We start from the raw sequence: 27,195 nt of genomic DNA, 5'->3' as shown, positions 1-27,195 counted from the left end.
TAATTTTTACTTCATGTGTTTGAATAAAATGTTTCTTAATCTGTCTCACAACATGAAAGCATAGGCTGAGGCATTTTACACATTTCGTCTTAGGCCTCTTGACAGGATATGCTCTCCCAAAGAAAGTGGTCACAGCAATTTGAAGGCATTATTTGCTATTTTTATCTTTATCCTACCAGAGGTTCTAGCACTGATAGTAACTGTGGTGATAATGATTCCTGTTTAATAAAAAGCTTCCCTGAAAACATAGTTTCAAAATGGGTAGTAAGATTGGTTTTTTTGCTTGTCAAGCTAGTTTTGAAACTAAATAAATAAAAGAACTGTTGAAACTGTAGTTAAATCTTCCAGTTCTAATATTCACATTTGTAATAGCAGTCTGTTGGCATCTTTAAAAACCAAATCACGGTAATAAAGGTGAACATAATAAAAGTCCACAAGACAGGATGGTATGCTTTCAGGGGAGCTGGTCAAGTATCAAGTTTGTAAGGCTAAGACAATTAGAGGAGGTTCTTAGTGACAGGAAGATGTAGATGTTATTAATACTTCAAAAAAAAAAGGCAAGTAAGAAGATCCAGGGAGCTATGGACTGGTCAATGTAACCATAGTCATATGGAATAATATGGACCAAGTCCTCATCACAGCAGTTTCTAGGCATGTAAAGAAAATGGGGTTGGCAGAAACCAACCAAGCTTTGCTGGGGGCAGTTTTTGACCAACCAGACTTCTTATCTCCAGTGTGGTTGATTATGAGAAGCCCTGAATGTCATTTACTTAAGTAAAGCTTCTGATGCAATTGCCGAAGTGCCTTAGTAGCTAAATTCTTGAGATGCAGACCATTTTGATTGACTGCCTGGTAAATAAAGCCTGTCAAAAGCAGTCACATTTGAAGGGTGAATGGTAGATAGTAGATGGTTCAAAGGCTGTCTGGCAGCTGGTTATATGTGGCATTTCTCCTCTATTTTTAAGAGGTTCAGCATAGTTTAACATCAGCGTGTTTGCATTTAATACTAAGTTGGGAGAGAGGGAAGTGAATACAAGGGAGGAAGGGCTACTGTTCAGAGGGAAAACCATGACAAATAGGAGGAATAAGGCAATAGAAAAATCAGGAGACAATGCAAAACCTGGGACCTGAGATGAGATAGACCTGTGCATCATTACAACCCTGGAATGACCTTGCTGTGGAGACCTGGTGTATATTAAAGGAATTGGAGGTCTTCTGCTCAGTAGTTAGTTGAATATTTGTCAGCAGTGTACCTTTGCAGTGGCCAGTATGGCCTGAAATCATCTTCTGTAGCATCCACACCAGTAAGGCAAGGTTCCACTGAAATGTGTTTAGACTTCAATTTGCAGGTTTTGATGATCTGTAAAATGTTTTGTCAACTTAGGTACTGCGCTAGATTACCAAGTGATCCATTTACACACCTAGCTCCCAAGTGTAAAACCCGGGAACTACCTGACCATACGTTTTACTCTACTCTCTACCTGCCAATCAACTCACCTCTTCGAGCTTCAATTGTTGTAGGTATTTGGGGAAGAAAAAGCATGGAAATAAGCAAATATATTGGTCTAAGAACTGGTCTGTGCTGTTTCTAGAATTAGTATCATAGTTGTTAATGAAAATTTTTTCCGTATTGTGCTCTGTAACTGTATTTAGGTCACTGTTTATTTCTATTATAATCCCTTTTCCATCAGTTACTGTTTATGCCAAAGGCAAAAATATTTAGATATTCTTCCAGGGCCTTGTTGTTTCACACATTTGTCCTGTATTGTTTTTGATTGAAAGTATGTTGAGTTCTTGTAACTTTGGTTTTTGTGGAAAAACAGCGTAATCCTGAATATCTTCATAAAACTGTCATCAATGCATTTCTTTAAAAAAACTTTGCTTACCTAATATGCTTGTGTGAAACTAATTAAACAAGTATGGTAAGTAACGTGCTAATCAACCAAAGTTTTGATGAAGTATTTAAATGTTTATAGGGTCCTCCAATGAGTTGTGCAAGACTGGCTGAGAGAGTTGTAGCTCTTATTTGCTGTGAAAAACTGCACAAAATTGGTAAGAACTGAAAAAGCAACCTCTTTGGTAAAGTATGTTTTATAGTTGAGAAATTGCATACGGTGTAGATGATATATATGATGATATATGGTATATACATGTATTTCTGCTGTAGCCATCTATTGTAACTTTCCTTTGCTTGCCTTGTTTTGTAATATGATCATGTACTTATCAATTTAGTTTAGATCTTATAAGCTACAGTTAAATTTTCCAGGGAAATCTTGTTATATAACCTATTTTGTCTTAAACAACAAAAACAATATTAGTGCAAGAGACACAGATTTTGCTACTGAATATACTTATTAAAAGGGAAAAGAGTCTTGTTCTGTAGAAGATATTGATTATAGGTCAGAAACTATATCCTGCAGCCAAAATATAACTTGCCTTTTAAAGTGAATTCTGACAAATTAAAAGATATAATACACAATCCTATATTTATTGTTTTCTCTACTGTATCATAAGTCATGTTCCAAAAAAAGTACATTGAGGGACTACTTCAGCTCTCTTGTCTCTAGTAAGTATAATGGAGCGTGTTCTTTGCTGTGTAACATTTTGAAGAGAATTCCATGTTATGAGTTTTTTGATGAAGTACAGAAGTATTTCTGTATCTTTTAAGTAAAAAAATTTGTGGGTCTGGTGTTTGTATTTTATTTCTGAATGAAACCCTTTGATCACTGAATTCATACCGATAAATGTATCCAAGAATAACACCCTAATGGCTCAACCCAGTGTTGAGAGTGCATATTCTACAGTAGTAATTAACTGTTTAGAATGATAGAGAAGTATAACTGTTCCCTCTTTCTTGGCATAACTCCACGTGAGTGATTTTTAAATTAGTATTTCAGTCAAGGATTACCTTTTATGGCCAAAAAGAATTAATTGGTTTTTGATATTTTCATTATAGAATTCAGTTTTTTAATTTCAGTGGGTTTTACTGTAAATGAGTATTTTTGCCCAAAATTCAGTCTTTATCACTCTTTCCCCAAAGTTCTGCTTTTGGAGCCTTGCAGGAGTGTGTGTATTTTAAAAACTTATGTGAGGTGTTTTCATGAGCAATCTCATCTGATGTGTAGGATGTGAAGGAACCAAGATTTGATTGTTCATAATGCTATTTCTTCACACTCTTTCATAATAATCAGGTGAACTGGATGATCATTTGATGCCAGTTGGTAAAGAAACGGTTAAATATGAGGAGGAACTTGATTTACACGATGAAGAAGAAACCAGTGTTCCAGGAAGGCCAGGCTCTACAAAACGAAGACAGTGCTATCCTAAAGCTGTTAGTATCACTCACTGCTGTCCACACCTCTGATCTAATGCCTTATGTACTGATGAGACAGAATTGCTAACTCTTAATCATATAAGTATTTTTTACAACATGTCTTGCATTTATATTGAAAATATTTTGCAGTTTAAATTCTGTGTAAAATTGCACTGTTACCTGAATTTATGGTACCACATGTTTTGGAAGCATACATGTGAGTTCAAGGAGCATACACTTTCTGTAGGGCTGGTTGACTGTATTAACCGGGTATGAAAATAAGTGTGAGGAAAATTGTCCTGCATTAATACTCTGTAAAATATTTACCTTCTCTGGCAAATGCACTAGAGCAAAGGAGGAATTACTGGCTTTCTAGACAAGGAGATGCACAGGGCTAAACACAGAAATAGGTGGAGTTTTCTTTAGATGCCTGGTTTAATTTGGGAAGTTTACCAATTGAACACAATTTCATAGCTTCTGGTTTAAATCTTAGTATATCAAATAAGTATATTTGTACTATTTTTTCATTTTTAAAATAGTTCTAAATATTATACTTAATATGCCAAAAGGTATACTACAGTGCTGCATTAAGTAACTTATCACACAGTTCTGTTGTAACAGGCTTCAACCACATCAGTTTGTAGTGTTGGATTTTTTAAATGGTATGTGTATGGGAATTTCAAATACTTTAAAAGTAAGGAAAAATAGAGAAAAAAAGCTGTGTCAGAGTATTTTGCAACTACTCTGGAACCTTCCTTCTTACCCTGCAATTGTTACAAGTTCTGTCTAAGGTCCTTTGAATAGGACAGGTACCTCATTCAGAATATGATAATATGCTTTTCAGGGAGAAACTGATAGTCTTTGTCATATGGAGGAATGTCAGCATGGGCACTCACATTAGTGGGCTCTAGTGCTGTGTTGTACCTTCATGTGCAGCCTCAGTAATGGTGATAGCCCTTCAGTAATTCCATTCTTGCCATCTTCCACATGCCCCAATTTTATTAGTAGTTCCAGTAATCAGTTGCTAGGAAAGTTTTGGGAAGGATACCATGGCATCACAGAGGGAATGACAGATGAGAAAACCTTTTTCGTGCAAGACTCCACAAACACTTTGCATCTTTGCAGTGTTTCTTGGTAGGTTGTTACAAGTACTTTTCTCTGTCCTCTTGCCTCACTAGTGATTGGGGTGACTCATAAAATGCAAGATTATTCTATCTTGTTCAGAGGAGTTGATTTGTCTAGTGATGCATCATTCTTTCTCAGTTTTTTGTTGGTTTTTTTTTTTTAATAGGGAATCTAAGAATATTTTTCCTTGCTTTTGTCCCAACTTTTCACATCTGGAAAAGAAGCTTTGGCAAATGTTTAAGGTCTCCAAGATCCTCTTGGGCTTAATGTAGTTATTAAACTTATGAGTAATTTTCCATTAAGTCAAGACCATAGTTTTACTGCAGTGTAACTTTAAAATCCAGGACTACATGTGTTGCAATTTAGTTTTAGACAAACAGGAGGATCAATTTTGAGACCTGCAAAGTAATGAACTCCTACCAAACATAAAGCATGGTTTCTTAATGTCTGTGACAAATACAAACAGTAGAGTTAAAAGTGCTGGTGGCTGAGTGTTCACATCTGCAAGGTAGAATTGTTATGAGAATCATATAATGTCGTGCCTGGGCAAAGGGGCAGTCCCTTGAATTTTGTTTGTTTGTCCCAAGTGTATGAAAAACATTTTTGATACTTTTCAGTTCTGCTGGAAGAAGAATCTGTGTTAATGAAGCTGCAATGAAACTTTATGTGAAAATTGAATTACTGGGACGTAGATTTTTTTTTGCTCCCCCCCCCCGTTAAGGTCCAAAGAGCTTGGACATAGTGTGCTCCAGAGTTACTGGTTAAATACAGACATTGGCATCGACACTTCAGTTGTATTTATGGTATTTATGTATTTAAGTGCTGCCTGTGTTCTACGGTTAAACTGGCATTTTTAAGACAAGGTGGATAACAGAGTAAGATCAAGGATGTAGTAGAAGTTGCCTCTTGGCTAATAGGAAGATCTGGGAGCACCATGTTCCCTTGATGCAAGTATTTGGACAGATTTCGTGGCTGCCATACCAGGCTGCTGACCAAACACTTTTGCTTAAGAAAAAAACACTAGTTGAACCCAGATTAATTTTTTTTTTATTCCTTATTTTTAGCAATGCCTTTCCAAATCAACATGACACCTTGTTCAAATAATAGTATTTAGGTAAACTTCTCTGATTTTTATTGTGTTAATGTTTTTTCTTTTTTTGATTTTTAGATTCCAGAGTGTTTGAGGGATAGTTACCCCAAACCTGATCAACCCTGTTACCTGTATGTAATAGGAATGGTGTTAACAACTCCTCTACCTGATGAGCTCAACTTCAGGAGACGAAAGCTATATCCTCCTGAGGATACAACAAGATGTTTTGGCATATTGACAGCCAAACCTATACCTCAAGTAAGGAAACTATTTCCTTTCCTTATTCTACATGCCTTACAACCTGTTGCTTTCCACTTACTCCCCCCCCAAGACTGAAGAGTTGGAAATGACCATGAGTACTGCTTGTATCTGGCAGCCTCAAGAAAATAAACAACAGTATCCATCCACTCAAGTCTCCACTTTTTGTGTTTATGGATAGAACTATCTGTTCTATTTTGGTCTTTTGTTTTACAAATTTATTTTTTAGGATTTTGCACTTGCAAATCCAAAATGTCCCTCCTTCTTTGTATGAGATATGACAGGAGTTGACATTTCAGCTACAGAGATGGCCTACACCCCACTACCTTATCTATACAAAAGCTATGGTAACAACTCCTCAGCGTTCCTGGTCTGCAGCAGCAGCAGGAAAAGTCAGCCATGTTTATTGAAATTGACCCTCTTGCTTTGGAAAATTTTTAGTAGACATTTTCTGTTGGAGAGACTCAGTCAAAGAAGATTTTTTTCAAATTGTATTTTTTGTTGTCCACATAAGAAAACATTTTTTCCTTCATAATAGAAAATAATTCCTTTTCTACCTACGTTTTATAAAGAGAAGGGCTGTAAAGCACAAGGAGAACTATTTAAAAAACCAAACCAGTCATTCTTTAAGCTTTCAAAATCTCATCTGTAATTGAAGGTCATCACAGTTCAAAATTCTGATCCAATTTGATCCAGTTTGCTGTGAGGTCAGGCAAGCATTACTTCAGCATCTGAACTAAACAACCAGTACTCTGTAGAGGAATCCTACTCTGAATTGTCTTTCATGATTTGTTTCGGTTTTGTTTCTTTAGATTCCTCACTTTCCTGTGTATACTCGCTCTGGAGAGGTTACAATATCTATTGAGCTTAAGAAATCTGGTTTTACTCTGTCTCTGCAAATGCTTGAGCTGATAACGAGACTCCACCAGTACATTTTTTCACATATTCTTCGTCTTGAGAAACCTGCACTAGAGTTCAAACCCACAGAAGCTGATTCAGCCTATTGTGTTCTACCTCTTAATGTTGGTAAGAACAAAAATTTTGTAATTTACAACTTCTCAGAAAAGTTCAACCTGGAAAACTGAGTTGTGCATTTTCCTTTTCAAGTTGATGACTCCAGCACTTTGGACATTGACTTTAAGTTTATGGAAGACATTGAGAAATCTGAGGCACGTACAGGCATTCCCAGTACACAGTATACAAAAGAAATGCCTTTTATTTTCAAGTTAGAAGATTACCAGGACGCAGTTATCATTCCACGGTGAGTACTCTATATTTAGGTATGTACTTATTGTATTTATACAAACACTTGTAATAAGGGAATGTTAGTATCTGCAGCAAAATTGCTTTTTATGAACTGTATGCCATTAATTTGAAGGTATCTGGTTGCATCTCAAACACTTTAAAGATTTTTTTTTTTTTTTTAATGAGTAGTTAATCTTATATAGTAGGATTTAAGTGTTTAGGTCTCCCAAAACTCATTACCTTTTTATTAGAAATAGTAGAGCTCACCACAAAACTTACGTAGTATTCTGATAAAACATTGCGACTTCATCAAGAGCTGACCTACTGAAACTAATTTTCGTTTGGAAGATTGAATGGGAGTCCTGTTCTCTGGTTACTGCTTATTCACACCTAAGACCTGCTAAAGGAAGGTATGCTGCTGGTAGATGGGAAAATTACAAGTGGTAAAGACCAGTTAATAGAATCTTTATATTGAGCGGTATTCATTTTACGTACTGGATATGCAAAGGTTCTCCAAAATTGGTAGGCTCTGTGGAGGTTTAATTGTTCCCTGTGGACTGACTGGTTTGTGTTGTATCTAGTATATTGTAAACAACAGTGCTTGCTAAATATATGTAGAAGATAAAAGTAAGTAGTTTGTTTTGGCCTCACCTGTGTCAACATTTTTTGTTTGTTTTTTTTTTATTCCCCCCCCCCCCCCCCGAAGAAGCTGAAAAGGTTCATTAATAGTGTGAAAATTTTATTTTGAGATATCTATTTAGATATTTGCATAGAAACTTAAAATGATAGATGCACCAGGTCAAAGTATGAAATCACCTACTATGCAAATCTAATTATTGAATATTGATTTCATGATTTTTCATCATTAATATTATTTTCCTGTGCATGTTTATCACCATAGTTTCCAATGAGCATCAGTAGCTACAGTAAAGATGTTGCAACATTCTGGCTCTAATTTCAGTCTTCTGTATTACAAGAACTGCATTGTCCTTGAAGGGCTTGTGAACTTACCTTGCTACATATTTGAAGTTTTGTATTCTGTTTGGGGGGTGACTTGCTTAAAAATGACAGTTTAGATGTGAGGCAGTACAGTCTTTGTATGCACAGGAACTCTATTTGTACTGATGTAGAATACCACGTAGGAGACTAGATAATAAAAAACCAGATTATCAAATTTAATTCGTAGGTGTTTGGAATTAAGAAATTATAATTTGTAGCATTACAGTTGTCCAGAGATTGATTTTTCTATTCCATATTGAAGACATAGATCCTCCATTTAATTTAAATGTTTATCTGTAGGGGGAATTTCACAGATTATAGATTGACTTTATTTGTCCTTAACATAGAACACGTCTCATTTAATATTTGAGTTAGCTAAACAAATGATTTCTGCAACAAAAAAGAAAGCCACCAAGCAAAAATCTCAAGTGAACTGTTTAACTATAACTCCTGACTACATTAGAACACAAGGAACTTAGCAAAAGCTTTACTGTAATGCCAAAATATAATTTTTTTTTTTTTTTAGGTATCGAAATTTTGATCAGCCTCATCGATTCTATGTAGCTGATGTGTACACTGATCTTACTCCACTCAGTAAATTCCCTTCCCCTGAATATGAAACTTTTGCTGAATATTATAAAACAAAGTATAATCTTGACCTAACCAATCTCAACCAGCCACTGCTGGATGTGGACCACACATCTTCAAGGTAACAACAGTCATATTTGTCTGGTGTTTGTAGTTTGACAGTAAAATGCTTTTTTTTCCCTTAAATTGCGGGATAAAGCTGAGGGCTTGTGTCCTCCAAAATAATTACCGATTTTCTTTTTCTTGAGACCTACCTGACTTATGTAAAACCAATTATAACTCAAGTCCATTTTTTCCCAGATGTAATTGTGCTGTCACTTCACAACACATTGAAATTGAACACTAAGAAAAGTCATCACTTTAGAAAGTTTAGGCTAGTAAGTTCTGTTCATGAATTATGTACTTACATCACAGTATTTTCACATGGTTTTTAGACTTAATCTTTTGACTCCTCGCCATTTGAATCAGAAGGGAAAAGCACTTCCACTAAGCAGTGCTGAGAAGAGGAAGGCAAAGTGGGAAAGTTTGCAGAATAAGCAGGTAAAATAGAAGTATCTAATTCAAGTGGACTCCTTTAATAGTGATCTGAGAACTTTACAAGGAAAATTCTTTTCTTCCCCCCTCTCCCCAGATACTGGTTCCTGAGCTTTGTGCTATACATCCTATTCCAGCGTCATTGTGGAGAAAAGCAGTTTGCCTCCCCAGCATACTTTACCGCCTGCACTGCCTTTTGACAGCAGAGGAACTAAGAGCTCAAACAGCCACTGATGCTGGTGTAGGGGTTAAATCACTTCCTGCAGATTTCAGGCACGTATTTTTTCAACATGATATCTGAATTGATTTGAAAACAAGGTGGAAACTTAACTATTATTGTGTGAATTATAAAACTGATACCCTTTGCTTGACTCCTGTCACTTCTCAGTAAAATATAGTTGAAAAATATTGATTTTTGAATGGTGAAGTTACATGCTGCAGTCACAGTTCTTTTCAGAAGGCTGTTACTCTTTTTAAACATGTATGTGCATGTAGAGTCTTCTTGCCTTGTGATAACACTTTTTTGTTAACAAACCCTGCATATATTTTTACAGATATCCTAACTTGGACTTTGGATGGAAAAAATCTATTGACAGCAAATCCTTCATCTCTCTTCCTAACTCCTCAGTAGTAGAGAATGAAAATTACTGTAAGCACAGCACAATTGTAGTCCCTGAAAATGCTGCACATCAAGGTGCTAATAGAACCTCTTCTGCAGAAAACCATGACCAAATGTCTGTGAGTTACAGAACATTGCTCAATGAGTCACCCAGTAAACTCCAAATTGATGTCTCGGCAGAACTTGCAGCAATTAATGGTGTTTCTTATAATAAAAATCTTGCCAATGGCAATTGTGATTTAGTTAACAGAGACTTTTGCCAAGGAAATCAGCTGAATTACTGCAGGCAGGAAATACCTGTACAACCAACTACCTCATATCCCATTCAGAATTTATACAACAGTGAGAACCAGCCCAAGCCCAGCAATGAATGTACTCTACTGAGTAATAAATACCTTGATGGAAATGCTAACAGATCTACCTCAGATGGATGCCCCAAAATGGCAGTGACCACCAGTACTTCAAAAGCTAATAATCTTTCAAAAGACAGAGCAGATTCTGAAAAGAGCCCTTCCACTGGGTACTCCTCAAAAACTCTCGGTCCTAATCCTGGTCTCATTCTTCAAGCTTTGACTCTTTCAAATGCTAGTGATGGATTTAACCTGGAGCGGCTAGAAATGCTTGGTGACTCATTTTTAAAGCATGCCATCACTACGTACTTGTTTTGCACTTACCCTGATGCTCACGAGGGACGGCTGTCATATATGAGAAGCAAAAAAGTGAGTAGTAACAATCCACTGTTATTATACCAAAGGCATACTGTAACAAGCCATATATATGAAATTTTTGCCAGAAGACTGAATGGGAACAGGTTGATTTAATTCCACAGCTTTGCTGATTATACATCAAGTAGCATGCATATTAGGAATAAAAATACAGGACTGTGGGTTTAATGTTGTTGTAACTGTGCTTGATTGAAACTGTTTTCTGCAGTTCAGTTTGAAGTCTGAACCAGGTGATTATGAACTTAAGAAAGGACAGAATTGAATAGAACTATAAGTTCTGGGTTAGTGAGGACATTTGGTGCAGTGAACATTAGAGCTGTATTGAGTAGAAACTCTTTAACAGGAATGCTTGAATGAAGCATTGAGTTACAACACAGAGCTTTAGGTTATACCTGTACTTGGCCTTTCCTTTGTTTCCTCAATAAGGTCCTTTCCTGGAAAATTTTTAACATACTCTTACAGACACACTTAAAAAGGAAACAACAAAAAAATCTTACAAAACTGTTGCATCAAAACTTTTGAAAATATTTTGGACTAAATGTAAATGGTAGGGAGCAGAGTCTTCAGTTCTACTCCTACTGAAATAAGCAATCATGTGAAAGCTTTTGTTTTTGTTCTTTCCCCCCACATAATGTGATAACTTGTATTAAATAGTAAGGCTTTGATTGTCTATCTCTAATAAAATGCATCTCTGTGGAAGTGAAATAAGTTGCACTATTCAAATAAAATAAGTGATTGATTATTCGCATTCAAATTTCAAGATTCTAAAACATGAAAAATGTGTTTGAAAGGAGAAAAAAAGATCAGAAGTTGATAGTTAAAAAGGGAAAGGAAGTATGTTTGTGTCTGTGAGAATGCATTTTTCCCTTCCCTTAAAAATATCTAAAATCATTTTAGAGGCTGTTAAAATAACATCTGGATTATGACTTAATAAGATTTTTTGTACAGAACGGTTTTAACACTTTCTACTGCCAAGGTTTAGGTCAGCGTACCCATAAATTTTCATTCCAGGTCTAGTCTGAATGTTGATTACACTGGTAATTAATGACACTTGTACAGGTTCTATTTACTGTTGTTTCAGAAGAGCAGTAAGTTTGTTTTGCAATTAGAATAAAATCTATGAGATTTCTTTAACTGAAGTTGTCACACCTGCTATGCTTGGCCTCAAAGAAATATGAAAAGCAGGATGTATATCTTGTTTTGAGTTGGCTATACTATATTAGGAAAGCTGAACTCCCTTTTGAGAACTAGAGAAAATGCATAATGGTACAAGATCTGGCTTGACACATAAAATTGTTTTGCTCCTTTTGCATTTTAACGTATTTTTATGTAAATATATATCCAGAGGTTTATGAGAATGTTTTTCTTAAAGGTCAGCAACTGTAACTTATATCGCCTTGGAAAAAAGAAGGGACTGCCCAGTCGCATGGTTGTGTCGATTTTTGATCCTCCTGTCAATTGGCTTCCTCCTGGTTACATAGTAAACCAGGACAAGAGCAACACTGATAAGTGGGAGAAAGATGAAATGGTAAGACTTCATTTAACTATGTTGATAAGTAATTGTTCACATGTCTGTATCCTTTCACCCCTTCCTTCTCCTGCCCCACCCCCCAGATACTTTGCTGTGTTTTCAGCCAAAAAAAAAAGTAAATCTGTATCTTTTTTTCCTTTCTAAAACTTCTCTGTCAGTTAGAGAAAATGAGAGGAAAACTAATTCCAAACTTGAAGTAAGGAAATTTTATTGCATGTCATCCAATAATGAGTGTAGATATTAACAGAGAAGAAAAACTTTCCTGCTTATAGTTAACCTGCTCTCACGAGTTTTTTTGAAGTTTCTGTTACAAATTTTAAATGATAAAGTGTTATCATCACTGCTTTTGCTATATGTTCAGGCAGAACACTGTCTGCTTTTTAATAAATAATGAGTTCACCTTTATAGAATATATTAAAAGGAGTTAGTGTTTTTCATAGTGCTGAGGCAGAACTGTGGTAGCTGGTAGCTACACCGTGGGTATGACTGAGAGCTGCTTCTCATCTAAGTATGTGCTGGCTTAGACCCCCACTATCTTATCACCAAAAGCTTCAGAATGACGAGTCTTAATGAGAAAAGGTTCACATTATTTTCTGACTAAATGCATTGCATGTTGAGAGTAGAAGGTGATGTTAAGAAATACCAGTGATCACAGCAGTCAGTAACACGATCTTGAAGTGTTTGAGACTGGTTTGGGATTCAAGGGAAGGAGGTGGAGGGACTTTTTTCTTTTTCCCCATTCTGAAGACCACAGTCGGATTGTAGTACCACCAGAGGGCACATGAGAGGTCTGTTAGGTGGATGTACCGTGCAAATAAATGTTTATTGCAGAATAAAACAACCTGATTATTGTGGTTCTGTATTGTGCCAAGATTTCATTTCTAAGAGACTTCCTGCTATATCTTTCTGGCAAATGAGATAGTACATTTGGGACTGGAACTAATTGTTGGTTTTCAAAAGGTTTCAGTTCTCTGCAACTTTTCAGTGGCCTCTACCTTGTTAATAGTCACTGTTTATTTGTAAATAAAATACACAATTTCAGACCAAAATGCAGACAGCGATGCAAACACGTAGTGGAGGGTTTTGTGCCAAGTAGGTATTTGGCTTTCTTGGATGTAAATTTTGTTCTTCATCCATGGGATGATGGTCTGTGTAAGTGGAACTAGAGATCTCGTATCATTATGATCAATTATTACTAAAACATCCTAGTCAAATGTTAGTATTTTTAGTGTTATCAAGCTTTATTAAGGGAAAGGATCTTTGTTCTTTTTATCAAATGGCTGATTTCCAAAAAAGTATAAAAAAAGCACTTATGTGTATTATTTAAGAAAAAGATCTTTCTTCTGGGGTTCACCGTTGATTTATTTTTTAAATGCTAATGATAAAAAAGTTTAGAATTGCTTCCTGGCTTCTTTACCCACTGTTCATTCTCATCACTTAGAATTCTTTTTTTATGTTCAAGAAGCAATATACAGAGAATGTTAGGATAATTCATGTAGCTGTCCTACTAATTAGAATTTTATTTTAAGAAAATTACGAATGAAATTATAGTAAAAATTTAAATTTTATAATTTGTTAAATCTTTGCAAAAACAGACACCGAAACCTATTTTGGAGTGTTCACATAGACATGTCTCATTCAGGGAGTTATTTTTATTTCAGTGACAGATATGACAGGTGGTGTGTAACAAGAAAAAATCAGCACTCACTGCTGTTGGGGCTGGTTAAAATAATCTTACTTTAGGCATTATATTACTACAGGTATCCAAAGTAACTATCTTAAATCCAATTTCAATTTCTCTTTCTGATCAATTTAAGTTACAGAAGTCCCTGCTGTGTGTATGTGAGATGAGTAATTACAGCAGCAGAAATTCTTCCAGCAGAATGTCTAAACTAAGAACTTCTATAGCCACTTCTTTTTTCCTCTCCTCTCACTAAACTAAGCCTGCTCCATCCTAATGAGGAACACTATGGTCTGTTTGATCCTTAGATAGTTTTAAGTGCTGCCTGGTGCACCTTACAGCTGCCACCCACCTACACCTCTGGATGGATGTGCGTTTTGCCCAAAGGGAAACGTTCCCAAAGGACATCCCATCTGGTTCACAGATCTGCAAGATTTAGTGGCCAAGCCCTACAGTATGACATGTATAGGTTGAGGGCAGATGCAGGCAGTTTCACTTGATTCACAAAGTGTTGGCTTTCAGGATGCAATCTAGAAAAGTGCTTTGAATCTGATCTTGCTCCTATCAAATTCAATGTCAGAATCCCTGTGGGCGTCAGTGATGCTGTGTTGAGCCTGTGAATAGTCCTTTTGATGTTAGGAAGACTACTAGTGCATTTAGCTGATATGTTTAAGTGCTTGCCTGGATAGGGGCCATGGCAAATTTTAAAGCATTATATAGCTCAGGCATATTTGTGTTCAGTTTATAATTTACAGTAATCCATACCAATTTGCTCAATATGAGCAGGGAAAAGACATGAAACTTTATTAGTTTTGCTGTTGTGGGTACGTATGTATTAGAAAATTGGTGACAACTTTGCCTTTTCTTTTATTAGTTAAGGCTATAAGAGCAGCCTGGAAAGAAATAAAAAAGACTGAATAAACCCCCCATTGATGCGTTTTTCCATTTGTGTGTTGCAAAACTGAGATTATCACAATTGTGAATATAGTAAACCCTACAAGTTCCTTATTTGCCATAGAAGGATGTAGAAAGAACCTTCAAAATTACATTGATTCAACATTTGTAATAGCCTTACTTAGCAACTGGAGAGAAGGGTGTACCCAGAACTCTTTGTTGTATTTACCTAAAATTTGTTAGAGTTTTCTTTTGTGTACTTTGGTGTGCAAGTGTATAATGTTTAGTGGATATAAAGCTCGTTGTATGTGCATCACATTCAGGTATAACCATGGGTTCCAATGGAATGCAGCATGTGTATTATGCAGAACACACACTATTATAGGTTAATAATAAAGCATTTGTATTCCAGGGCAATTATTCTAATCTTGGTTAATTATTAAATGTTGTATCGTGCATCTGATCAGACAACGTAATTAGGAACATAAAAATCAGCCTTATTTTTAGCAGACACTTCTCAAATCCTAGTCTTCTGATCTTTCTGGAATAAAACTGTCTCATTTCCCTCTTCATGTATATTTTGTATATTTTCTTTCATAGACAAAAGAAAACATGTTGGCTAATGGTAAACTTGATGATTATAATGATGATGAAGAGAATGAAGACCTAATGTGGAGATCGCCCAAGGAAGAAACAGACTTTGAAGATGATTTTCTGGAGTATGATCAGGAGCATATCAAATTCATTGATAATATGTTAATGGGATCAGGGGCTTTTGTGAAGAAAATTTCGCTCTCACACTTTTCAACCACTGATTCAAACTATGAATGGAAAGCACCCAAAAAGTCATCCCTGGGTAATGTTCAGTGTTCATCAGATTTTGATGATTTTGACTATAGCTCTTGGGATGCTATGTGCTATCTGGATCCTAGCAAGGCTGTTGAAGAGGATGATTTCGTAGTGGGCTTCTGGAATCCCTCAGAAGAAAACTGTGGTGTTGATGCAGGAAAACAGTCAATCTCATATGACTTGCATACGGAGCAGTGTATTGCTGATAAGAGCATTGCAGACTGTGTGGAAGCCCTGCTGGGCTGCTATCTGACCAGCTGTGGTGAAAGAGCTGCTCAGCTTTTCCTGTGTTCATTGGGGCTGAAGGTGCTCCCTGTAATTAAAAAGACTGATTGGGAAGGCACTTTATGTGCTACGAGAGAGAACTGTAACAGTGAGCAGAAAACTATTTCACCAAACTCTGTTTCTGCTTCTGTAGCTAATTCAGAGCCTTCTCTGTGTAAAGACCTGGAGTATGGCTGTTTGAAGATTCCACCGAGGTGTATGTTTGATCACCCAGATGCTGAAAAAACCCTTAATCACCTTATTTCTGGTTTTGAAAACTTTGAGAAGAAAATAAATTACAGTTTTAAGAACAAGGCTTACCTTCTTCAGGCATTTACTCATGCCTCATACCATTATAATACCATTACTGGTAAGTTGTCTTGAAGAACATCTACAGTTTTTCTCCATACTGTAAATGCAAGAGAAGTAGTATATGTTGTGCTCCCATATATATTCTATTTTTAGGCATCACATGTTACTTTAAGAAGCCAATAGTCTCTGAATACAAAATCTTAGAAAATAGTATTTTCCCAATATTTAGAGGGGGATACTTGCTGAGTCTGTATTCCAGTCATTATTCATATTTTGACTTGATGCAGACAGAATGTATTTACTGAAGCCTCACCAACAAGAAAGAGCAGCATTTATCACCAATGCTGTATCACTAGCTGTATGAGTGACATTAGATCCTCATTTAACAGAAACAAGTTCTTGTAGAACTCTGGAAAGTTGTCACGTACTTCAGGAAATAGCAGTCATATTTAGCAAATTTGTTCCATAATTGTATTCCAAGAATATTATACTTTGTCTGTACTTACAAAGATTAATTGTAGACTATACAGTTCTTATTAGCTGAATGATCTATAGGATTGCAGAATATGGAGACTTCCCTTTGAAGTTGTGAATTTGAAGGCTTAATTTAAATGTAGGCATTTTATTGAGTAAATATTTGAAGTCAAAGTTTGAAGTAATTGACTAAATCTGACTAAATATTAATTTCAGATTAACTGCATAATGTTTCTGTACATGATCTCATGAAAGCTTTTACATCAGTAGAAATTTGTATTTCTGTAATCTTTAATTGCATTTGCTTATACTAATTAATGCTGTATTTGTTCATTCTAAAACTTTGCATATTTTCCTACAATAATATGCAATCAAAAGCAAAACGTAGCAAAATTCCAACCCTATTTGTAGTGATTGGCAAATTCCTCTGCAGTCAACAGTCTGAAATTTTTCTCCATAGTGAATTGGTCTCTTATTCCAAGGAGTGAAAAACCTCTGCTTTAATTAAAGAAATAAGTCATTTTGAAATGTTACTACATTGATAAACAGTTCTGACAAAACACTGAAAAGTTCCTTTGGTTTTTCGTTCTAGGTAATGTTACCCACATATATATTTACTTTTTACAAATATTTCACAAAACCTTCAGATAGAAGGTAGATGATTATTTATATATAGATGTGTATATATATGTGTATATATATATATATATACATAGACTAACAGAAACGTTGAGACATAGTGACTACTTAAAATTATGTTGTCAGTAGCAGAAACTTGATTTCATTTCTTATCTACCAAGTAAGACAACTGTGAATTGCTTTTACTTGTAACTTTTTTTTTTAAGGAGTAGCTAGCAGTTGAGATGTGGCAGCCTCTTATGTTCAGTTGATAAAAAAGCAGCTTAGTACTAGCCATTTCACTCTCATGTTAACTTCTGTAATAGTTATATCTTTCTTCCTTCTCTACCTACCTATCCCTATTTGCATTCAAGAGGGTTTTTGCTTTTGTTTATATTCTAAAAATAGATGTTCATAGCTCTCTGTTCCCATGACCACTGTCAATTTTCAAAAAAGCAAAGGCTTGGCAATTTTAATTTCCGGTTTAAAAGAACTATTTGAAACAGGAATCTTTTTTGAAGATTTCTAATGTGTGGCAAATTAGATGAAAAATCTCACATTTTATGTTCCCCCTGCTTTTTAATACATTGCTTTTTGTATTAATTTTTTGAGTTTTAATTGTTAGTAGTTTTCAGATCAGCCTGCTGGTGGAATCTCTTAATTTTACTCTTCCTCAACACAGCGTGATGATCTTGAGTAAAAGCATTAATTGATTATAAGCACAAGTGTTGTTAGCCTGGCAAAAATTAACATTTTGTTCAAAATTGGCTTTATTATTAGATATAATTTATGTTTTTTCCTGGTTTCTTTTTTTAGTGATTCATTAGCAATCTCTTTAAATGCAAAGGTACCTGTTTTAAAAAATAGATTGTCTTCTTTGAGCATTTGTTAGTTTGTGGAATTTACATGGCAGTGTACCAAACCTCTTATCCAGAAAGGCCTGGAAAGAATGTGTGTGTTAAACTTAATTGTGGTGTTGTACATTCTTTTATTTCCAACGTTTTAAGATTGTTACCAGCGCTTAGAATTCCTGGGAGATGCAATTTTGGACTACCTCATAACCAAGCACCTTTATGAAGACCCACGGCAACACTCTCCAGGAGTTCTTACTGACCTACGATCTGCTCTAGTCAATAATACCATTTTTGCATCATTAGCTGTAAAGTATGACTACCACAAGTACTTCAAAGCTGTCTCTCCTGAACTGTTTCATGTTATTGATGACTTTGTGCAGTTTCAAATGGAAAAGAATGAAATGCAAGGAATGGATTCTGAGGTTAGTGGAAGTAGAAGAAATGTGTTCAGTATCTGATTTGAAGCATGTCACTGGATTTCTTAGCATGATGCATATTTTTGTAATGTTTTATGAACACAGCAGCCAAGAAGCAGGCTCCCAGTAATAAAGGATGCAATATGGAAAGTAAAATAGTCTTTTCAGAAAGTAGAAATCAATTAGAACTTTCAGAAATTAATTAATTTGAAAGCAGTTTGCCTCTAGGCTTTTCTGTGACACTTGATTTTAGTCATTGTTTTGTTTTTGTTTTGTTAGAACAACATGGGACACACATGCACCCTTAGCTTGCTTCCTTCCTGAACTGATTGGAAGCACTACTCTAACATAACATTGTGATGAAGGGTTGCTAAGTTACATAATGCTGACTTGAGGTAGGATGTCTATGCAACACCGTGAAAAATACTACCTTGGTACGGTGCTGGGATTATTAAATCTGGTGCACTGAGAAGAGATTTCTGCTATTTTCTTCTGATGGTTTCTACTGGAGCAAGTGTTACTGCACTGTACTCAAGTATGTTTGACATTCCTTAAAGGCTTCGTATCTGCTAGCCAGAGAAACATTATATGCATCTTTCGAGTAAACCACTTGAAAAATAGTTTCACTGAAGACTTGCAAACAAAGGTCATATCTTGTGCTATGCAGGAAAACTGATGATAATGAACCTCTGTTTTCTGGAGAGTGTACTAAAACTAATTTATATAAGCTGCTTAGGAAATACAAGAGCAAAGGCCTGGTGAATCAAATTCTAATCAGGATCTGGAAGAGATGGACTTTATCTTTTCTTCAAAAGTGTTATCCATAATAGTTTGTCTTCTGCAATACTGACCAATCTCTTAAAAAATGCTCTTGTCTGAGAATACTCCAGAACTAAGTTAGCATTTACTCCAGCAATACACCAGTACTTTGCTTTTAGTAATTTTGTTTCTGATAGACAATTTAAAAGCTTGGGAATTAAAATACTTCAGTCACATGTGTGTGTTTCTAGCCCTTGCACTCTGTTGCGGAGTGAAAGCCGTGTTTTATGGGAAAGATTCATTAAGCATTGACTAAGAAATTTGTCACTGAAATTTGGATAATAGAAATTACTTTACATTAGAGGATCAAAGTGTTACTTGTTTTCTACACAGTATGAGTGAAAAGGCTAAGAACTTATTTTAAGAGCTCATAGTAGTGATTTTTAGCTTTGTTTTTGCTTAGTTTTTGCTTGTGTGCAAAAAGATTGCCTAGAAGCTTGCACCACAGTTGCAACCAAATTGTGTGATAGCTGTTTCAAATAAAATCCTTGTTTCATTCTCCCTATGCCTGCTCCCTATCTTGGTCTGGCACTGAATTACTGAAACTCTTATTTCATGAGTTAATGCAAGAGTCTTTGTTTCTACAGTTCATGCCAGCTAGAGTGGTTTCCATGTGTGTCTCCACATCATCTGCTTTTCTTATTTTCAGATCTCACTCCTGAAACATCTGTTGTCCCTTGCCTTATAGCTCTTAGTTTCGCTCTCCTTCTGTTATTTCAGTATAATTCAGAAATGTTACAGTTTGCTCTTGGTATGAAATACACTATTCAAAACAGTTGAATTTATTTTTTGCCATCAAAATTCCCATTTGCACTGTTGTATGCATCACGTCTGACTACTTGCTTGATTTATTTTAGGTAGAAATACTGGGTGGAATATGTTTATGAAGCATTATGGTCTCTCTTAAGAGGACTAAATCAGATTTTAAACCCCAAATAGTGACCAAATGGAGTGAGAGGGTAGCTGCTGGGGGAGAGGACTGACAGAAACTTACTTCTTTTTAGGCAGAGGAGCGTAACAAAAATTTTGTTTTCAGGTTACTTTGTTTGTAGTTAGGTGAATGTATATTACATGTTTTTGAGGTATTTTAGTAAAGGATTAGGTTAGCTCAGGACCTTTAAGACATACACTGAATGTTTAGTTTTGCTAATGAGAATAGACTGTTGTCTTAAATCGGTAGCATAGAAGAAAACCCTGTCTGCTACATTTAAATAGCTAAGTGTGCCTGTTAGCTCAGTCTGGTGTTGCTGGTTTTTAGTTATTAATGGCTTATTTTACTGGTACCTGTTTCATGCTTGTCTTCAGGGGTAAATAAGGTAAGGAAAGCTACATGCAGCTTTCATCCAGAGATTGGACTTACAGATTTTAAAAGTCTTTTTTTTGGAGATGTATAATGTGTGAACTCCTCCTTTGTTAGGAGTAGATTTCTAATATCAACTGATGGAGCTGAGTCTGTTTCTTATTGGAAAAAACAGACCCATGGTGAAATCCTACAGAATTATTCTCAAAGTCCTCTGTACACAATGCTGTTTAGGAATTTTATTTTTTTTCACATTTGAAAAATGATACATCTAGCACCTTGGTTTCATTGGGGAATAAGAAAACAATTTCATAGTGGAAAGTTGTCAGTCAAAAACAAAGGAAGCAGCACAGGATATACATTTCTGAAGATCTTTGTTTTACTGTAAGTAAAACAATTGTTTCTCTCTTTTCCCCTCTCCTTCTCTCTCCCTTCCCACCCTTGTCTTTTTTTAATTGCAAACAGCTCAGAAGATCAGAAGAAGATGAAGAAAAAGAGGAAGACATTGAAGTACCAAAGGCCATGGGGGATATATTTGAGTCCCTTGCTGGTGCCATTTATATGGATAGTGGAATGTCTTTGGAAATGGTTTGGCAAGTGTACTATCCAATGATGAGGCCATTAATAGGTATTACCGGCTTTCAAAAAAATATTAATTCCTAAGTGCCGTCTGCTATGAAAAGAACAGAGCTAATTTTTTTCCACTTTTTTTTTCCAAATAGAAAAATTTTCTGCTAATGTGCCCCGTTCCCCGGTGCGAGAATTGCTGGAGATGGAGCCGGAGACAGCCAAATTCAGGTAAGAATATACTTTCTTTGGTACACACTGACAGAAGATGTTTCTAAGCTGTGCTTCATAAGCTGCTAGGAATTCTTAAATGTCAATTAAGTACTTGTAATTTCTTTTGCACTAAGTATCTAACATGATAATTGTGTCCACTGTTTGTTTTTTTTTCCTTGCATAGCTTTTTGAGAAATGTAGTGATTTCTGTTTAACTTTACTGCTTTAACTTCTGTAGAAAAGAGAACATAGGTCTCTTATTTCACATTAACTTGCCTTAGGCAGTAAGTAATTCTTGTGTATATTTTTGCAGTCCTGCAGAAAGAACTTACGATGGAAAGGTCAGAGTTACAGTGGAAGTTGTAGGAAAGGGAAAGTTTAAAGGTGTTGGCAGAAGCTACAGGATTGCCAAATCTGCAGCTGCGAGAAGAGCACTACGAAGCCTCAAAGCAAATCAACCTCAGGTCCCAAACAGCTGAGACTCCTCTTAAAACTAAATGAAATGGGGGGAAAAAAATCACATACAATTAAAGCAAACTTAAAAAAATGTTGATGTTGAGAGGAACAAATTGGAAGACAGAATTTAAAGTTTGATAACAGAATAGATAACAAAACATTTAACATGTATAAAATTTTGGAACTAATTGTAGTTATAGTTTTTTGCGCAAACACAATCTTGTCTTCTTTCCTCACTTCTGCTTTGTTTAATCACGAGAGTGCTTTAATGATGACATTTAGCAAGTGTTCAGAATAATTGTTGTCAGGTCTTTTTGGTTTACTTTTATTGTCAGTACAGCTTTGCTTAGTGTTAGAAGGCGAGGGAGCTTATGCCTAATGCAGTTGCTAGATTTATATATAGTAATCTTGAAATTCTTCAATCTGTGCACTAGTGCCAGTCATAAAGCAGTTGATAAACTGTACTGGATGATTGGGTATAAGAAAGATTAAGTGTGCCAGTATTCTCCTTTTTATTTTCTTTTTTTTTTCTCTACGTGTCATCTTTTTACATTAAGATGACATTCCCAATCATTATTGCACTTATTTGTTAGGGACAGATTTTAATTGAAATGGCTGGCATACTGATAGAGTGAAACTTCAGTTTCCTTATGCCACACAGTCTTGCATAAAAAAAGGTTCTTGCCTTAAAAATAAATAAACCCTCATTAATAATCTTTATTTTCTGATCTCTTTTGGAACAAACTGTTTTACATTCCCTTCATTTTGTTATGCATTTTACAATGATACAGCTCTATATTTACAGTACAACTCATTACTATAGCTGTGACTTATTACAGGATTATAATAGAAATTATATTCATATATATGTAATTAGGTTATTTTTAACAATTCTGAGGAGGTGGTTAGTCTACAGTTTTTTTTATACCATAAACAAAATATGGTCTTTGGCTAAAATTCCAGTTTTACACAAACCTGCAAGCTAGATAGTTCCAATACTGGAAACAGCAACAAATAATTGCACAGTGCAAACTGTCACTCTAACAAAATAACCTTAGACATATCACACCTAAGATATGCTGCAGATTTTATAGTCAATTGGTTACGTATTTAACAAACAGAGCACCTTTACACTTAGAGATATTTCCACGTAAATTTCTTACTGTACTTTTCAGAGTTGCATGCATATTTCATCTACCAAAGCTGTGCTGTTAAATAACATGAAAGTTGATGTTTGAGATATAACTGCCGTACTTTTGATACATCTGTGATTTAGGTCCTTAATTTAGAGAAACTAGCTCATTGGTGTTTTGGTCTACCAGGAGTACGGGGGGGGGAAATCATACTTTTATTTTTTAGGCTTTGCCTATACTTCTTTAATTAGATTTTCGTAGGCACTCTTCACTTAAATACCTCAGTTCTTTTTTTCTTTTCTTTTTCCTTTTTGTTTTTGCATGCATTGTTTTTTTTCTGTTTTGGTGCTATGTTTATATATTATGCTTGAAATTTTAATTTTTTGCACTGTAACTATAATACCTCTTAATTTACCTTTTAAAAAAGCTGTGGGTCTCTTATTCCCACCAGTATCAGTAGAGGTTTGCTGCAATTTTGCCCTGTTAATTATGCTTGAAGTTTGAGAAAGCAGAGCAAGGTGTTTTAACGTTTTCCAGCACAATAGTTTGAACTTGATGCTGTGTCTTATGTATTAAATTACAAATAAATACTGTATTTCCTGCTTTTAAACCATATTCCTTTCCTCACAAATGCACACTAAAACAAAACAAAAACTGTCAGCTCTTGCTTTCTTAACAAAGAAATAAAATAAATGCCTTAGTGACAAGGGGCAGACATTAAGCTTTTCTGAAATACAGTTTTCAAAAGTTCATATATTTTCTATCTCAGTAATTTTTCATTCTGTGACAAGGACCATTCTTGTATTTGAACGCGGCTTGTTATAGTAGTCAGACCAATAACTAAAATAGTAGCTTATAAAAAATTCTAGCATTTGTTTGGTACTTCAGTCATGAAAATATAACAAGGATATAAGACCTGCAAGTGTAAATGATATGGAACAATAAAAACATGCATTCTAAATTTTCAAATGCAAATTGCTTTGTGTTAGCTGTTTAAAATTTTTTTTCAAAAGAAGTTACTGATTTAAGCTATAGCTCTCTCTTTCTGGTAGGACTGAAGTTTCTTAGAGAAAATACATGATTAGTGATGTTAACAATTCTGTGTTTCTGGCCAGACATCAATCACTAGATTAAATCAGACCATCTAGAAAGTCTTAAGTAGTTTTAATTGCATTATGAAAAACTAAAATTTAGGTTAGTCTTTGAACACCTAAAGTTTCTTACTGATTGTTACAAGGTTGTAGATTCTCAGGGGTTTCAGGTAATTGTTAGCAGTAAAGTGCTTACAGAGTGCTTGGATGCAAAGAAAATTAACTGAACTTACTCTGTGTTTCAGAATAGTTTAATGATCACTTTGTTACTAGATAAAGCCTATGAATTGGAAATCTGAAATGTGTAGTGGCTGACTATAGTTTCTGCTGCTGATGCGTTTTTAAATGCGTTTTAAATGCCACAATTTTTTCCAGTGTGACCTCATTGAAATATTTTTTTATCCTTTTGAGACAGAAAACCCACATTAGTTTCCATGTTATGCATCTGTGTGTTTTACCCTACAGTTGTTATGATTTTGATACTGGACAGTGTATGCTATTAAAGACCTAAATCTGATCATTTGAAGGTTGGGATAGAAGTCACTTGACATGCTATAAGCACAAGTGTAAGTGGACTGTTGCAGCCCATCTTCAAAAGCAACCACACAGGCTCATCATATATAGTGTGGGGGTTAATTGGCATGAACCTTGGTTTTTTTAATCTAAGTCCTGTTATACTGTACTTTAAACAGTCCTCCTAACTATGCTGCGTTTTTATTTTTATGGCTTTTTTTTTGCGCTGTTCTGTTCATGTAGCACAAATAAGCATTGCACTTGGTACCATGCTTTACCTCATTTCAAGGAAAAAATGCTTAACAGAGAGGAAAAATGTGGTTTGGCCTTGCTGCTGTTCTGATTTACTGAATTTGAAAAAGATAGTTTTAATGCCTGCAATGTGTCATTTACTTGCACAACTTAAATAGGTCATTTTGTAACGTCTGTGGCATTTTTACTGTATGTGGAAAAATACAACAAAGATGTGTAACAACTCTTGATTGTATTTTAAAGCTATTATTTTTCTACTGCATCATTTTACTGTTACGTGAAGTAATTAAAATTAGAATGACCTCTGACTGACACTCCAGTAATTATCTCTGAACAAACCAACGTATTACACATATAATGTAGTTTTTGGGAAAAGACAACCCCTAGTAACTTGGTCAACCTCAACTAAATCTGTGCTCAGTCTGAATACTGAGTGCCCAGTAGCGACTTCTGAAGTGTTTGTTCAGCTTGATGCTGCTAAAGTCCATACAGAAAAAAAGCCTACTATTTTTAAGTCTCTTTACACAATAGTATGTTGTGACTGCTGAGTACAGAACTTGGACAAGAACTAGTTTTGGTGCTGGGGAGGAATATAACAGTGGCCCAGCGGTGAGGCACTGGATCCTCAGCTGGTGCAAATTGATGTGGTATCATTTTAATCAATGGAACTGCATTCTTTTACACACATGAAAATCTTGTGCTTGTATGTATGTTGCAGAGTTTGGGTTTTCCTCCTTGTAAGCCAATACAGAACCGTCAACTGGAAAATGTGGTTTTTATGTTACTGCATATGACATAACATATGCTACATACTCTATGCATTTGTCTGTTTAGAAAGTGAAATCTTTGTATCCTAGTCACAGCAGCACAAATGACAAATGGCATCGTGGTCTGCTGTGATACTGCACTTGCCTCTGCCTGACAATATTCTGGGTTTGTATGTTTTGGATGGGTTCTTCATGAAAACATTCTCGTGGAAATCTCTGTATTTATTACATGAGAGAAGCAAGAAGCATTTTGATTTTTGATACTGAATTACTGACATTGATCCCTTTCCAATTGCTCAAATTTTCAAGAAGTTAATTTCTTTACTTTCATATTAGGTTTTAAACTTAAAACACTACAGTTCATGACCATGAAATGTAATCTAAATATCAACTGTAAATCTGAATTATGTTAGCAAATATCTAGAGGTCATTGTAGTATACTCCACTAGCAGTTAAAATTAATTTCTGTCAAAGCTAACTACATTTCTTAAAAATAAATTTTATCCAATAAAGTCCTTGGGTTTTTTCCCTCTTTTATTTGAATGGCAACCACAGACTACTTTAATTGCTTTGTAGATGCACTCAGAATTTACTGCAGCAGCAAGTTGGAGAGAAAAATGTTTGTGAACAATAATTGGAAATTGCAGGCATTTTTATTGTAAATAGTTTGACTGAAAAGATGGTTAAAATCAAGTAGAATGAATAACAAATATAATTTGATGGACAATAAAATATTTACCATCACATGCTGCAGCTGTCTTTAAGGGACATAAAATGTAATTCATTCATACTGTAATCATGCTGCAGAAGTTTGCAATCTGCACCTTATGGATCACAATTACCTTTAATAGTTTTTTGTAATAATTGTAGCTGAGTATATCTCCAATAAAGTTATGGTCTGTTCACCTTGTATTGTCGTTTTGCTTTTATTTTTAATTCCTCTTAATCTCCCCATAAATCTTCTAGAGTTTACAAAAAAATTGCTTTTCAGTCTAAATAAAAAAAAAATTGTGAAAACAGTATTTCTTGACCTTGCTTAAAGACAAGTCTGCTTGTCTCCTTTCTCTGATGGATGAACTGTCTTCATAGCTATGTGAAGACTCTTAAGGGACACTCAGGTTAAAAATGATGGTGTATGTGGTACGATTTGATCTCTGTGTTGACCATTATACCTGCAAAATGTCTGTGGGAGCTGGGAGGCCCCAGAGCACAAGGGTTCAGTAACACAGGTTTGCACAATCGGCACATGTTTTAAGAATAACATGTTCATATTAGCTAATAGTCTCAGCATTAATGACATCGGTTTTAATTATTTTTCTATTTGTTTTCCATTAATATTTCACTTACCCTGAATATTGAAAGTGTGTTTTTAGAGTGTTCTGACTGGCACACCAGTGTCATGTATCTGTGGAGACAAGGCAGACCTGCCAGACAAAGATCAGGAGTTTTCCTTTCTGAAAACTTCACAGTGTAGCAGTCAGTAGCTTGACATGTGCAGTGGTTAACTGTTACTACACATTTTGCCTTAGGTTATAGAGAAAAGCCTGCTGAGCTGCTGGTGGGCACAGTCCCTTTTTCTGGGACTTAGAGGAGCAGCCAGAGTTCTCCAGAAAGTCAAAGTGTCAAATCAGTAAAGGTTCTGCTTCAAAGGCAGGTGACCACATTTTTTTGCCAGTGTGGGAGCATCACCTCCTT

At 35.4% G+C, this 27,195-nt stretch overlaps 1 protein-coding gene across 4 annotated transcripts in view; it reads left to right on the top strand.

The window, feature by feature from the left end:
* Positions 1-27,195, top strand: part of DICER1 (dicer 1, ribonuclease III) — an 81,725-nt gene that overhangs the window by 37,794 nt on the left and 16,736 nt on the right. The window contains exons 15-30 of one of the 4 annotated variants that reach the window (XM_029964100.1): positions 1,385-1,517; positions 1,977-2,052; positions 3,192-3,331; positions 5,607-5,786; positions 6,599-6,812; positions 6,894-7,047; positions 8,557-8,739; positions 9,053-9,158; positions 9,250-9,425; positions 9,707-10,490; positions 11,869-12,024; positions 15,203-16,085; positions 18,127-18,395; positions 20,974-21,136; positions 21,231-21,306; positions 21,602-26,410. In XM_029964100.1, the coding sequence (XP_029819960.1) occupies positions 1,385-1,517; positions 1,977-2,052; positions 3,192-3,331; positions 5,607-5,786; positions 6,599-6,812; positions 6,894-7,047; positions 8,557-8,739; positions 9,053-9,158; positions 9,250-9,425; positions 9,707-10,490; positions 11,869-12,024; positions 15,203-16,085; positions 18,127-18,395; positions 20,974-21,136; positions 21,231-21,306; positions 21,602-21,767 (3,859 nt within the window). In that variant the 3' untranslated portion in view covers positions 21,768-26,410. Of the gene's footprint in view, positions 1-1,384; positions 1,518-1,976; positions 2,053-3,191; positions 3,332-5,606; positions 5,787-6,598; positions 6,813-6,893; positions 7,048-8,556; positions 8,740-9,052; positions 9,159-9,249; positions 9,426-9,706; positions 10,491-11,868; positions 12,025-15,202; positions 16,086-18,126; positions 18,396-20,973; positions 21,137-21,230; positions 21,307-21,601; positions 26,411-27,195 lie in introns of those variants that run through there. The other 3 variants (XM_029964099.1, XR_003916270.1, XM_029964102.1) reach the window with 3 other exon arrangements.

The sequence above is a fragment of the Manacus vitellinus genome, unplaced genomic scaffold, assembly GCF_001715985.3.
Source record: "Manacus vitellinus isolate BGI_N305 unplaced genomic scaffold, ASM171598v3 scaffold_6_pilon, whole genome shotgun sequence".
In the NCBI taxonomy this organism is placed as follows: domain Eukaryota; kingdom Metazoa; phylum Chordata; class Aves; order Passeriformes; family Pipridae; genus Manacus; species Manacus vitellinus.
This window is presented reverse-complemented; position numbering and strand designations above follow the sequence as displayed.